Source organism: Delphinus delphis, chromosome 6 (assembly GCF_949987515.2).
Source record: "Delphinus delphis chromosome 6, mDelDel1.2, whole genome shotgun sequence".
NCBI lineage: Eukaryota > Metazoa > Chordata > Mammalia > Artiodactyla > Delphinidae > Delphinus > Delphinus delphis.
This window is the reverse complement of record NC_082688.1, coordinates 87,567,141-87,581,329: the sequence shown is the minus strand read 5'-3', so window position 1 is coordinate 87,581,329 and position 14,189 is coordinate 87,567,141. Positions and strand designations below refer to the sequence as shown.

General features: G+C 37.9%; 1 protein-coding gene across 4 annotated transcripts in view; it reads left to right on the top strand.

Annotated features, from left to right (window-relative positions):
- CDC14B (cell division cycle 14B) overlaps positions 1–14,189 on the top strand; it is a 105,746-nt gene that overhangs the window by 39,225 nt on the left and 52,332 nt on the right. For 2 of the 4 annotated variants that reach the window (XM_060015007.1, XM_060015008.1), the window contains exons 1-4: positions 5,029–5,225; positions 6,568–6,658; positions 7,203–7,278; positions 9,618–9,710. In XM_060015007.1, coding sequence (XP_059870990.1) covers positions 5,165–5,225; positions 6,568–6,658; positions 7,203–7,278; positions 9,618–9,710 — 321 coding nt within the window. In that variant the 5' untranslated portion in view covers positions 5,029–5,164. Of the gene's footprint in view, positions 1–5,028; positions 5,226–6,567; positions 6,659–7,202; positions 7,279–9,617; positions 9,711–14,189 lie in introns of those variants that run through there. The other 2 variants (XM_060015006.1, XM_060015005.1) reach the window with 1 other exon arrangement.

Genomic DNA, 14,189 nt, shown 5'->3' with positions numbered 1-14,189 from the left:
AGTACGTATAAAATGGCTAACTAATAAGAACCTGCTGTATAAGAAATTAAATAAAATAAAATTTTAGAAAAACCCTGCTTTATCTTTCCATATGTCCATAAATAATTAAGCACTTATATTTCATAAATTAGTTATTACAAGTCGTATATAGAAAAACTCCTGATTTTTGTGTTAATCATCTATATCCAGAAATAAATAAATGTTTACATTTATTTATTTATTCTAATAGTTTGTCTGCAGATTCTTTTGTAATTTCTAGGCAGACAATTGTCTGTAAATAAGGACAATTTTGTTTCTTCCTTTCTAAGTCTTCTCTCTTATTTCTTTTTCTTATCTTGGCATCAGTGAGTATTTCCAGTTATTACATTATTAAATAGGAGTAATGGTAGTAGGAATTTTTTTCTTGTTTTTCATTTCAGGGAGATACTTACAAAGTTAAGGCATGAAGTATTATATTTTACTAGAGGTATTTGGAAGATAATCTATCAGTTTAAGGAAGTTCTCTTTTAGTCCCATTGTATAAAGGCTTAATTGGGAATGAGTTGATTTTAATGACTTCTGTAGTTAATGACATAATTATGTGGCTTTCTTCTGTAATCTATTCATGATGTTGGACTTTTTAATGTTGAGCCACTGGTAAGATTAATTTTCTTTTAATATGCTATTGGCTATTTGTATTTCTTTTCTGAATTGAGTGTTCGTAGCCTTTATAGATTTTTATTTTCTGTTGGGTTGTTATATTGCTTTACAGATACTTTTTATCAGTTGTGATGATTAGCCCTTTATTATATATTTTCTGTAAGTTTCTGTTGCTTTTTTTCCTTTATAACTTTTGAGTTTTGTGTCATGCTTAAAAACCCCATTTAAATTGTAAAATTATTTGCTATACTTTTATAGTTACCTGAAAGATTTTAAAAACTTATTTCAACTGGTATTTGTTTTATATAGTATGTGAGATTGGAACCTCATTTTCTTTTCATACTTTGACATTTGTCCCTTATTGAATATGGCTTTCTTTGTGACTGATTTGAAAAACCAGTTTTCTCATATACTAGGTTTTCATATATGCCTTGGTTCATGTTTCTGTGTTGCTGTGCTAAAATAGTATTGTTTTAATTACTCTTGCTTTATATTAAGGCAAGTCTCTGAGGCAGGAATTTAAAAATCTCAGGCTTCACCCAAATAGTCTGTGTTCAGATCCTAATTCTGCTACTGTACAAGTTTTGTGACTCTGCTCAGGTTAGTCATTTTGCCTCTTTAAGGTTAGGTTTCCTTTCTGGGAAAATATTGATAGTTGTAGTAGTATTTGCTTTGTAGGTTGTAATGAGCTTATTAATATAATACCTGGCACTAAACTCTCAAGAATTGTTAGCTGCCATTGTTTTAGGGGATACTGCTTCTTTTTATTAATCAGTAGTTTTATGAACATTTCTTCTTCTGCTCCCCTTGGTCACTACTTATCTCAAAGAATGAGGGACTAATAATAGATGAGAGCGATGGCTATTGACCCTCTCTGAAGGACAGTCACTGTTCAGGTGGAGCCTGTTCTTTGGCCTGTTCTCTCTTGTTCCCGAGGGGTGTGATTCTCTCTTCTGCTTTTCTTACAGTTAGCTCACCAAGGGCAGACTTCCCTATCTAATAGAGAAGGCTTGCACTTCTCCATTTCCTCTGCCAGGACTTGTGAAGTCAGTCTAGTTCCAGGGGGGAACAGAAATAGTGAGAAGTTCATTGTGTCCATAGTAGAGTTATTTTAATCATTTCTACTAAAACGTAGATACTGTATTATCATTGCCACCTGACTGCTATATATATTTCTCAATTGGTTTAGAACAGTGGTCCCCAACCTTTTTGGCACCAGGCACCAGTTTCGTGAAAGACAGTTTTTCCAAGGATGGGGCAGAGGAGGGAGGGAATGGTTTCAGGATGATTCAAGCACATTGATTTATTATGGTCTCTGTGCAGTCAAACCACTCTGCTAATGATAATCTGTATTTGCAAGCCGCTTCCCAGCTCACTGCATCAGCTCCACCTCAGATGATCAGGCATTAGATTCTCATAAGGAGCGCGCAGCCTAGATCCCTCCCACGCGCAGTTCACAGTAGGGTTCACGCTCCTATGAGAATCTAATGCCACCGCTGATCTGACAGGAGGTAGAGCTCAGGTGGTAATGCCAGCAATGGGGAGCGGCTGTAAATACAGATGAAGCTTTGCTTTCTTGCCCGCTGTTCACCTCCTGCTGTTCCACCCGGTTCCTAACAGGCCACGGACAAGTACTGGTCCATGGCCTGGGGGTTGGGGACCCCTGGTTTAGAACATACCTCTCTCTGTTTTATGATTAACTGTCCCCCAGATAGCTAGTTGTTATGCAGGAAAATGTTATTCATTTATTTAACAAATATTTATTAAAGAAAGAAGTAGTAAACTGGAGGCCCAAAAGCCAAATCAGAACTGTAGACAAATTTGGCACAAGGATGGATTTTGAATGTTTTTGTCAGTATTTTAAAACCATGAGATTTCATTTCTTTCTACTGTATTATATCAGTCAAAGAAGCAGGAATGGTGACATTATGTGATGGGGTATAGAGGGAAGAGAGTTTACCACTTCAGTTTTTGACAACATACACATTAAAGGGAGGACAACAAACACATTAAAGGGAGGATACGTGTGTTTACAATAGGATTATAAGTTTAATCATGAACTTTTATTTTTATTTTTTTTTTGCGGTACGCGGGCTTCTCACCGTTGTGGCCTCTCCCGTTGCGGAGCACAGGCTCCGGACGCGCAGGCTCAGCGGCCATGGCTCACGGGCCCAGCCGCTCCGAGGCATGTGGGATCTTCCCAGACCGGGGCACGAACCCGCGTCCCCTGCATCAGTAGGCGGACTCTCAACCACTGTGCCACCAGGGAAGCCCTAATCACGAACTTTTAAGCAAAACGTAAAGAGACCTGTTTTCTAGCTTCAGGTTTCTAATAAATAGCTCTCATCCCAGCACTCTAGCCTCTGTTGTGTTTTATCACAGTATGACTCTAACAATAGAATTTTGAGAATATATTGTGCAGAGATAATTGGACATAAAATATCAGTGATTCCTCCTCGAACTATAATATATAAAATATTTCCTAGGGAACTGAATTTCAGGTTTGGACTTGGAGGGAAAACCTCTCCCCATTTCCTTCCAGTTTTATTTGGGTTTGTTAAAAGAAACTGGATTTCAAGAGATGGTAGCAAGCAAGAGGTTACTAAGAAGTTCTGTTATTTAAATGTGTGCAAAGGACATTTTCCATATTGTCTTATACTACGTTTACTGAATGCTTCATATCTTGATGAAGAGTCAGCCTTGGGAAAACACTTTTAGCCCACAGGTTCACTTTTCAAAAGCTTCATAATTTTGAATAGGTAATATATGTTACAAAATTCAAAAGTTACAAAAACAAATAAATCTTTCTTACCCTTCCCTATATACAGATACTCAGTTTCCCCTTATAAAGGCAAACACCAGTTTCTTGTGTTTCCTTCCAGAGATATGCAAGATTTCGTATACAATCATATACATTGGTGTTTTAAATACACACCTATAAATCATCCAGCCTGTAAACACCTATAACGCTGTCCATCTTGGCAATCTTGCCCGTGTTCAATTTTCAGTCTTGGAAATTTCTGCCAAATTGCCCTTTGTTGCCCTTCATGGAGGTTGTCCCAGTTTATGTTCTAACCCACAGGCAGTGAGAGTACCTGTTTCCCCACCTCACCAACACAGTGCCTTATCAAACTCCTTTCATTTTTGCCAGTCTGAAGGAAAAGTAGTACCTTGTAGTTTAAATTTGCATTTTTGCAATAACATAAAATTGAAGTTGGGCATCTTCTTGAGATGTACTTGAAATATTTTTCCAGTTTATCCCTTGAATTTGTGTTTATTGCCATGAAGACCATTTAAAAAATGCTTATTAGTTTAACAGATTCTCATGGCTTTTAGATTTTGTTTCATTTAGAAAGGCATTCTTTATTAAAAAATAATTAATGGTTTTTTTTTTTTTGCATTTAAAGTCTTTGATCTGGAAGTTTAAATAAGGGTAGTAGGTATGCAGCTTTACTTTTGAGGCAAAAATGTATATATTGTGATATATAATGTGTATATTGTATTGAGATGATAAATAAAGTGTAATTCTTGGGAAAGAGTTGTCACTGTATTGCTTGTTCGTTTTAAGGGAGAGTCATTGAAAATTTTTTTCACGGATTATTAAAGTAACACTTTTCTGTAGGAAATTTAGAAGAATACAGGAGGGAATAAAAATCAACCATAATCCCACTACCATATTATAGATAACAAAATTGGGACCATACTCATACTGCAACTTATTTTTTTCTCACTTGATACTAACATAGGAACTTAGGTTTAGAAAATAAATTGTCGTTTACCATGGTGTCAGAATTTTTTTCAACCATCCTAATATTTTTCTGAGGCAAAATCTGAGGCCCTTAAAGGAATGAATGACCTCGGCTTTAGGCATACCTTTAAATTTTGAACAGTTTTAAAGTGCTGCATTTTAAATGAGACACCAGCACTCAGGCGAGCCCGACATTCAGCGGGTTTCGACTCCAGAGAGGACGGAGCTCCAGGCCGGCCGGGGTCCTCGAGCCTGGCCGCTGGCCTCTCAGCCCAGCCTGGCTGCAGTGCCCCCTCGTGGCGGAGGCAAGGGCGGCCAAGCACGAGGCTGACGGTCAGATCCACCGCTGAACCCTTCTCTTCCGAGAAATCCTTTTAGTCGCTTTGGGAGCCGCTTTCTTCGCATTTGCCTGTCTGAGCCTTTGCCGCACACGCCGACTTTGAGCGCAGAATTGCGGCGCTAGAGCGCCCTGGCGCTTCAGACGACCGCCAGGTGTCCCCGAGGCGGGGCGAAGCTCAGCCCCGGCGCCTGGGGCTGGTTTCCGCGCCCCGCTCCCTCGTTACCGCGTCTGGGGAGTTTGAGAAGTTTTGAACTTCCGGGTTGGCTCTCCCGGGCTTGCGGTGTGGTGGCCAGCCGAAGGGCGTCGCTGTGCCCAGTGTTTGGGCGTGTCCCTTTAAACTTTTCTGTTTTTTAAACTTCGGGGGTGTAGTCACGGCCCTCCTCTCTCTGCGAGTTGCTCCCTGGCCACCCGGTCCTTCCCTCCGCCCCGCCGTCCAGATGCTGTGGATCATGAGCCTGAAGGGCGCAGGGACCCTTCTGGTGACCGAGGTGATCAAAGGTTAGTGTGGAGAGCGCGCCCTCGGGACACCCCCTGTTTAGAGGGCATCGGGCAGTGCACGGGGGTCGAGGAGGCCCCCATTGATGACCAAGATGTGCCTTTAAGCTTCGGTGCCAGGGCCGATGCTGTCTCTTGGGAGTGGGTGGCCTCCTGGGACTCCTAGTCACCAGGCGTGGTCCTGCCTTGGGGCGAATCCGCACAGATGTGTGCAGTTCGGACCCTTGTGTCCTTACACCATGGCTGGTGGGCTCTCCACCTCAGGGAGCAAAATCCGTAGTCACTGCATGGGGATCAAGGGTCATTTTTGGTTGAAAAGGAGTCAGCCCCGTCATCCGTTTGGGTGTCTGTGGTTGCAGGACATTTAAGTTGAGGCGTTTATAGGGAAATAAATACAGCAATTGTGTGTACTGAATTGTTTAAATTACTGTTATAAAAATTGTTTAAATGACTATTTGGGGAAAGGATGCCAGCTGGCGTCCTTTGTTCCTTACTATTTTAAGGGCTGTACTTAATTTTGCCACAGTTTGAATCTAAGTATTCTACTAGCACTATTACTAGTATTACTACTGCTAAGTATTAAGGATGACTTTGCTTCGCCAAGGATTTTTAGGCAATTCCTTTTGGGGTGGGGCAGGAGAGGAAGGGTGGCGCCTCTGAACCTTACCCTGTTACCATTCTTGCTAAACCTCACAGCAGCCTAACTGCTTTTATGCAACGCAGGTTCATCTCATACTCATCCTGCAGAATACTCTTATTTGCCTCTGCTATAATGAATGGTCCGATTGTAAAAATCATTACAAAAGTAGTGATTCCGAATCAAAAAATAAGTAGCGACCCCTAAGAACATTGGATAAACATGTGGTTTGTTTTGTGTGTTATAGCCGTAAACTAATTTTGAAGCAATTTTGAAAGCGTTTTCTCTCTACTTAAAACATAGTTTCTTATTGAAATGACTTTTCAGGATGTCTTGAAAACATAGCGAAACATAGGGAAAGTCATCCAGGCTGGTGGTCTAGCTATCAAATGCATGCTGCCATTTACCGAAATTTCTTAGTCCAGGGTAAAGTTTTCCAGAAATCAAGCCGTATCGCTGTATGAAAAGTCATTTACCGCTGTTGAAACTTACATTAAAGGCAATTTCTCCTTTTTAAAAATTGCTTACTTATTATTACCCACCAAAATAGCCAGAACATTTTGAAGTTACTCACTGATAACCTTACCATCTGAAACATGCATGGGAAAAAAATAAAAATTTGACTTCATCTGAAAAGAGTTGCAACATGATATATGAAACGTTTTTTAATGATGTGAAGGAAGGAACATTACAATTTTTCCATTTCAGATCGCCTTTGTTTTGCCATTCTCTACAGCAGACCAAAGAGTTCATCAAATGTACATTATTTCAGCATAGATAATGAACTTGAATATGAAAAGTAAGTATTGCTTTTTCAAAGATTGTTAGTAACGTTTTTTTATTTTGAAGAATCTAAAGGTATGTTTATAAAATTGGAACATTACAAATCCGTTGACTGTTAGTTGCAGGATACTTTTTGCTTTAACCCTTGGTAATAAAATAGATCCTTAGGGAAAAAAATCAGAATGAAAGAACCTTCCTAAATTTAACAATTTACATTTGAAATTCTAACAGTTTACAGTATAATGAGATATAAACTAGAGTACTAAGATGTTGTGTTTTTGCCAGTGGAAAAAAATGTGTGGAAAAACAGCTTTTTTATTCAGAAAGTGTTTTTGTTATTTGAGGTTAGATTTAGGCATTTTAACACTTGTCAGGTATTTTAATAGTCATCTTTTACCAGAGTATTTCTTCCATTAGTAAGGCAGTACCTTTAAGTTGTGTGACCTATAATAATTTGGTGTGTGCTTTCTTGCTTTATTTTGATGTTGTAGCTACAAAAAGGCATTTATATTCAAAGCATCTGGAATATACATACACATTTTTGTTTTTCATTTTTGCAGCTTCTACGCAGATTTTGGACCACTCAATCTAGCAATGGTTTACAGATATTGCTGCAAGATTAATAAGAAATTAAAGGTAAAGTATTCCTTACGGAAGATTTCGCTTAAGTAATCATTGTTAGCCTGATCTTGCAGGGAGGAAGGGAAATCTGTTTTTAAAAGGGAAATGTCATGTTTTTCACTGGAGTGGTGTTTGAGACATACATGTGGTTTATTGTTTTATAAAGTCATAGTATATCTATTTGTTTACCAGAGTTTTGATGAATGGCTTAAGTTTGGGTCATTTGGTTCTGGTTTGGATTGGTGATGCTCATATACTTGAAAAGCCAAAGTTCAGATAGTCAATAAAGTGAACCTCTTATTGTCTGAGCCAGTGGAGCTGTCACCTAACAAGAGGAGCTTTCCTTCCTTTGGTCATTGTTCTTTCTGCCTTCACTTTGATAGGGGGTGTTAGGAAAACTAAGAGAAATTGGATTCATCTTACTTTATTTCATTATGAATCTCGCATGATATTGTACTACTTGTGACTCTTCACTATGACCCTTTACGCATATGATTAAGGAGCAGAGAAGCAAGGGCAGACAGCATACAGTCTTTAAGACTGTATCACTGAATTGTAAGAGTGTATTACTATTAGTTTGAACTTAGACCTTATTCATTTATTTTAAAAACTCTGAATTGTTGGTCATGTACAATAAAAGGTGTTCATATACTGCTAGCAATTCTAAGAGTCACTGTATATTCTCAAGTAGAAATACTGGATTTGGGGGGGCAGGTGCTTTTTAAAAAAAGTTTATTCAGCTGATTACTTATTAAACTACGACACAGAAATAAAATTCATTTTCAATTAAAAATTAAATTATACTAAAAATTTATGGGTGAGTAAGGCAGATCTATTTCCCCTTGAACATCAAACTTAAAATTCCACACCATAAATGCTAGAAGCATCTGTCAGAAGTTACTAATATGTAAAAAGGAAGTTGCAGCGTTGCTTTCTCTTTTTTCTATTAAATTTGTATTCACTAGAGATGTATACAGAGATGGAGACTCTTCTTTCTGGACTTTATTCCTCCCTGGAACAGGAATATAAGCATTTGTGGCCTTGGGTATTTATGTTCCCCCCATCCCGTTTTTCCAGTTGCCAGTGGCAGGTTTTTTGTTTCATACAGGGCTGAGAAGCTAAAAATAATTTCCTTTTCCCCTACTGGTGTTCCTTTACTTTAATTTTGAAAGTTTTTTGTTTGTTTTAAACATACTTGGCCATCCTTTTATCTTTGGGTCAACCAAGAACATATTTGTCCTTTTTTCAAACTTTAAAAAAAAATTATTTACCAGAACAGCTTGCAGTGTTGACCATCCCACCTGACTGAAACTTAATTCCTATTCAATTAATAGAGGTAAAAGTGTGTTGAGAATTTCTATTAAGAGTGTCTTGTGTGTATGCTGCTTGAGGGCTGGTTGGGTTGTTGTTTTTCTTTAAATCAACTTGGATTTCTTACTCTATGTAAACAACTAAAAGAAAATATGTAACATTCATCATTGAAATACCCAAACATTGGCTCACAGAAGCAAAAGAATACTGTGCTTATTCAACTGAATATATCCTGTTTCTTACCCTTACTTGAAATGTTGTCTACTCACATTTGTGAAGTACAGGTGAGGAAGAGCTAATAAATCATGTGTTCCTTTGGTTTTTAAATTCCATATCCTTTTTATTTTTAACTTTTTATTGAAGCACAATGTATATACAGAAAGATGTATAGATCGTGAATATACAGCTCAATGAATTTTACAAACTGAATATACATGGATAGTCATCTGGATCAAGAACAAGAACAGAACATTAGCAACACTCCAGAAGAGCCCACTTGTGCTCTCTTGGTTATCTCTGTACCACCCTCCTCACTCCACCCCTCCCTACCCCATTCACTATCCTGATTTCTAACAGAATGAATTATTTTTGCCCGTTCTTATACCCTTTGATGTTAATTTAAAGGTTTTGGGAAGAGATTAACAAAAAAAGTCAGACAGTAGGAAAAGGAAAGAAAAGGTCTCTGCTACTACCTTTTCCAACTTTTTATGTATTCTTTCAGAGGTAGTCCATACTTAAAGTGTATCTGTTCGTAGCTTCTCTCCTACCTTTTTAAAAAATTGAAGTGTAGTTGATTTATGATATCATATTAGTTTCAGGTTTCTCCTCTCCCACCCTTTAATTGTACATTTGTTCTACTCCAAGGGTATGTCTTCTATGGGAAGGTACATGGTATTTTTGGGTATCAAAGTTTATCTTTTTAAGTCCTGCTAATATGAATGCTTCACCATTATGAGGTTTGGAATTTATTTTAATCACAAAATAAAGTTTTAGAAAACTTGAAATTAGAAAGGAAATACTAACAGCTGTTTATCTTTATGCAGTCCATTACAATGATGAGGAAGAAAATTATTCATTTTACTGGCCCTGATCAGAGAAAACAGGCAAATGCTGCTTTCCTTGTTGGATGTTATATGGTAAGTATTTAACTACTTTTCTAACGTATTAGTGAAAATACATACAACAGTGGTACTTTAAATTTGTGGTTGAAATTTTGAAATTACTTTTTCTTAGACATCTTGATTTCTTTCCAGAAAGAACATGTTTTGCTTTATAAAAATTGACCAACTGGGAAAGGCTATGGAGGGGGGAAGGGGTATATGGGAGATCTCTGTACCTTATACTCGGTTTTGCTGTTCTGAACCTAAAACTGCTCTAAAAAAGTCTATTTAAAAAAAAATTGACCAACTAGTGTGAAAACCTTTTTATGTGTTACGGCACTTAAGGTTAGAAAATAATGCCCCAAATCTGTGTTTTTATTAACTCGTGATCCATTTAGTAAAGTTGTGAAGGTGGAATCAGGACCAATAATTGATTTAAAACAAAAACAAAAACAAAAAACATCAAAAGTGTATCACATGAGGTAAGAGTGCTGTATAATTTGAATACAGGCAATGTTTTCCTAAATAAGGTGTGATTCTAAACACACCAAAACATGCCATAAGGACATGGCATGTCGGTACTGTAGGAAAATGGGTAACATACTGTGTAGATTACATACAACATTGAGTGGTTGGTCTTTTTGGGTCATTGGAAGTATGCTTTGGAATAGCCAGTATTTCCTGAGTTATGAATTTCATTTATTTGTAAATATCATGGAAAGTGGTTATTTAGAGGCAGATTTTATCTAGTGCCTGCCTTCATCTTCAGGAGTACCTAAGTAACAGGTTTTCCTGAATAAGCTAAGAGGTCCTCCAGAGTGGTGGTCCTCATGTTTTTGGTGGTGTGGAAGCTAGTTGTTCTACTCAGTGGAGAAGAATATCGAGTAGTTATTCCAGATAAAAAAGGATTGGTGGGCTTCCCTGGTGGCGCAATGGTTGGGAGTGCGCCTGCCAATTCAGGGAACACGGTTTCATGCCCCGGTCTGGGAGGATCCCACATGCCGCGGAGCGGCTGGGCCCTGTGAGCCATGGCCGCTGGGCCTGCGCCTCCAGAGCCTGTGCCCCGCAACGGGAGAGGCCACAGCAGTGAGAGGCCCACGTACCGCAAAAAAAATGGATTGGTGTTGGAGTTCTTGAGGTAAGTTCTTGTCCCAGGTTGCTACTTGGTTCTGTCATGCTTTCTTTTAAAATTTTCTGACATGTAGTTTGAACGTCTGTAATTTACAATGATAAGACCAAAATTTGGTGGTACTAGTTGAAATTGCACCTCAAAGTCGGGTAGTTTCCTTTTCTACGTTTAAGATATATCATTAACAATGACTAAGGCCTTTTGGGGTTTTGTTTTTATATTTGTGCTCACAAAAGTAACTGAGAGAAATGTTTCTGAGATAACTAAGTTTTATTATCATCTCTGTATGAAACACAGGTTGTAGATTATATCTCTTAAAAATTGATTTTTTTTTTAAGCTTACCCAGATAAGGACTTTTGTTTGTTTTTTGGCTTTTGTCATCTCTCCTGATGTTTATTGTACTTAGCAGCAAAAATCCTGAGGAGGGAGGGTGGGTGGAAAGAGCCTCTGCAGGGTCCCAAGAAAAAGAATGGAGAAGGTAGCTGTTTTCACTGGGGTAATTGGTCCCATTACTTGGCCACTCACTGGGGAGAGGAATGCCATGGATTAGAGTAAACTGTGACAGCTTTACAGGAAAAGGGACACAGCCAGAATTCTTGGTGTTCATAAAGTATTAAAGGGAACCGTGGAGAAATGGCCCTGGTGTAACAGTAAAAGTCATTACACTGCCCAGGAGAAAATCTGGATGGCTGAAGCAGTTCCACTTAAGCGAATGTTCTCCTGATCAGAGCACACAGAGCTTGCCTGGGCTGCACTGGAGTCAGTCATTTGTCTTTCTTTGTTAGATGAGATGTCCCTAAAACGGTGGGGTCTTGAGTAGCCAGATATGGTAAGTTCAGTGTGAAAGAACCCCTTAGAGGGTAGCTGTGGGCATCATGCAAACCAAGCATTGTCTTAGAAACAAAACACTTGATAATTTTAGAGAAAAGAAATCTCTCTTTTTAGATCTTGTTGCTGTTGTTTTTTTATAGCTAGTGAAAAAGCAGTAACCCCTTGGCACACTGATTGAAAATGTGTTAGCATGCTTGTTCCTAGTTTGGTGTTGGCCTTTTGACTTTGTTTATGGTTGTATTTTGGCATGCAGAAGTTTATTTTTCTACAGTTAATATATTTTACATTTAGAAATCCTTCCAGGATTTTACACTCCCAGGTCAGCACTGATTTGATTGGTTAGGAAAGTGCCAGGTAAGCGATTTGGACTCAAGGAATGAACTTGAGCTCATTCCTCTGTTCAGTTAGAAGCCAGGTTGGCAGGAGGTTTACAGCTCTTGGCTGTAGTAAATGTCTTTGCACCATGACTGGCTGGCTAAAGTAGGAACTTGGAGCTGTAATGATGCTAGGTGGGGAAACGGGAGAAAAACTTCTAAGAAGAGGAGGTTTATTAATAGGAGGAAAGGAGTGTCAAGACGTGATATGGATACCCCAAAAGATTAAACATCAAAAGTAAGTAAGTAGTGTTGGTTTAATCTGGTTGAAGTCTATTGGATCATCTGATTAAAGATTTGTAGAGATGAGTGAGAATTCTCCCAAAATTGATCTTCAGGCCTGATGACCTTTTCTGGAGTTGTCTGAGGAATTTGGGAGATAATAAGTCTTTTTAATGACTGACTTAGAGGATGGTGTGGTAATATTAAAACAAAAACAAAGTCTGGAGGAAGTACAGACAGGATGGAAGTATTCCAAATGGACTGATTCTATTTAAAAGGACTGACTCTGTCCTCTTAAACTCTGGGCCTCTGAAAGGAATCATTCTCCCTTCATTCTTGTGTACTGAAAAGGACCTAATAGGGGATGTGGAGAGAGTGAGAGAATAAAGTGTTAGTAATTATATTTATTATTTTGCCTTAAAAACAGAAGAGGTTAGGCTTTATAAATACTTAAAATACTCAAATACTTAAAATAGGATTGACATGCCCATACTTTTCAAATACATTGTATTTCTAAATATTACAGTTTATGTGGCCTGGCAAATGGATTTGCCAACTATCTGAAATGGTAGATTCTTGGGTAACAAATTAGGGTGCAACTAAAAATCTTTTTGTACCACTCACCATAAAAGAGTTGAGGGACATAAAAGATAACTGGATTTTTTTTTTTTTTTTTAACAAAAAGGTAAGTGAACCATATCATTTTACAAAATAATAAGTTTGCTACCCTGTTGTGATAAGTCAGTGGCTGTTTCCTAGCCAGATTTCGGGGTGGCGGTACTTAATCTGTCATTTCAAGTAAAGGTGAAATTCTAAGTGGCAAAGTAAGTGCTTTTCAAAACAAATTCACGATTGAGAGTGTATTTCTAAAATAAAAGTTTGAAACTTGGTCATTTTGCTATAAAAAAATGTCATGTGCAAAACCCATATTTGTACCCTTGAGAAATTTAGAAAAACTTCCTTTAAAAAATACTTTTATATTTATTTATAGAAGTAGGATACATTCACCAGTATAATTTTATCACCTGATTTTTTTAGTTAGTGATCTGTTCTTTCACTTTAGTACATGTTTTATCATCTTTATACCCAGATTGTATTCGTCTTTCTCAGTTGATCCAAAGTGTCCAAACCAATATTTCATCCAGGACCACACACTGCATGTGGTGGTAGTGTCCTTAATCTCTCTCACACATGGTCCTTTTTTTGCTAACACTGATTTTTGTAAAGAGGCCAGACCTATTTTCTTGTAGAAAGTTCCACCTTTTGAATTTCTCTGGTTTCTTCTTTGTGGTATTTTTTAACTTGTTTCTCCATTCTTTGTATTTCTTGTGAACTGGAAGTTTTACCTATAGGCTTGCGCATTAGTAGTGTATGTTGTATCCCCTAAGAAGACATGTAATACCTAAATTACCATTAGTGGTGCTAAAAACGGCACCACTGGATTAGGTGCCAACCATCAAAGCCCTTCAATATATTGTTTTCTCCTTATGATTTAAGCATTCTGTGTGGTGTTATTTTGGAACTGTTTGTATATTCAGTTCCCCATCAACCGTGCATGTTGGTGTTTTAAACAACAATTGATCATTCTTGCCTGAATCAATAATTTTATTAGGGTTTCAGTATCACGTTTTTCTAATTATTTCATTCCTCCTTCACTTATTAGCTGGCTTACTTTTATGGAAATTGAGCTTTCCCTCATTCAGTTGGGGCTCTTTGGTTACCCTGAAACGAATTTTCCTACCGAGAAGGCAGAAAGAGTGGCCGTTTCCCTTTAATCACCAGTTTTTGAAGTATTACATGAATAGCCACAAAACAAAATTTTAAAACCTTATTTAAAGTCATTTAAATAATGTTTCATTGGGTTTTGAACTCATTTGCTAAACATTTTAAAAATGTGCAGCACTTTCCCAACACCTGATTAGCATTTGGGAAGTTGGACATTTACTAACCAAATGCAC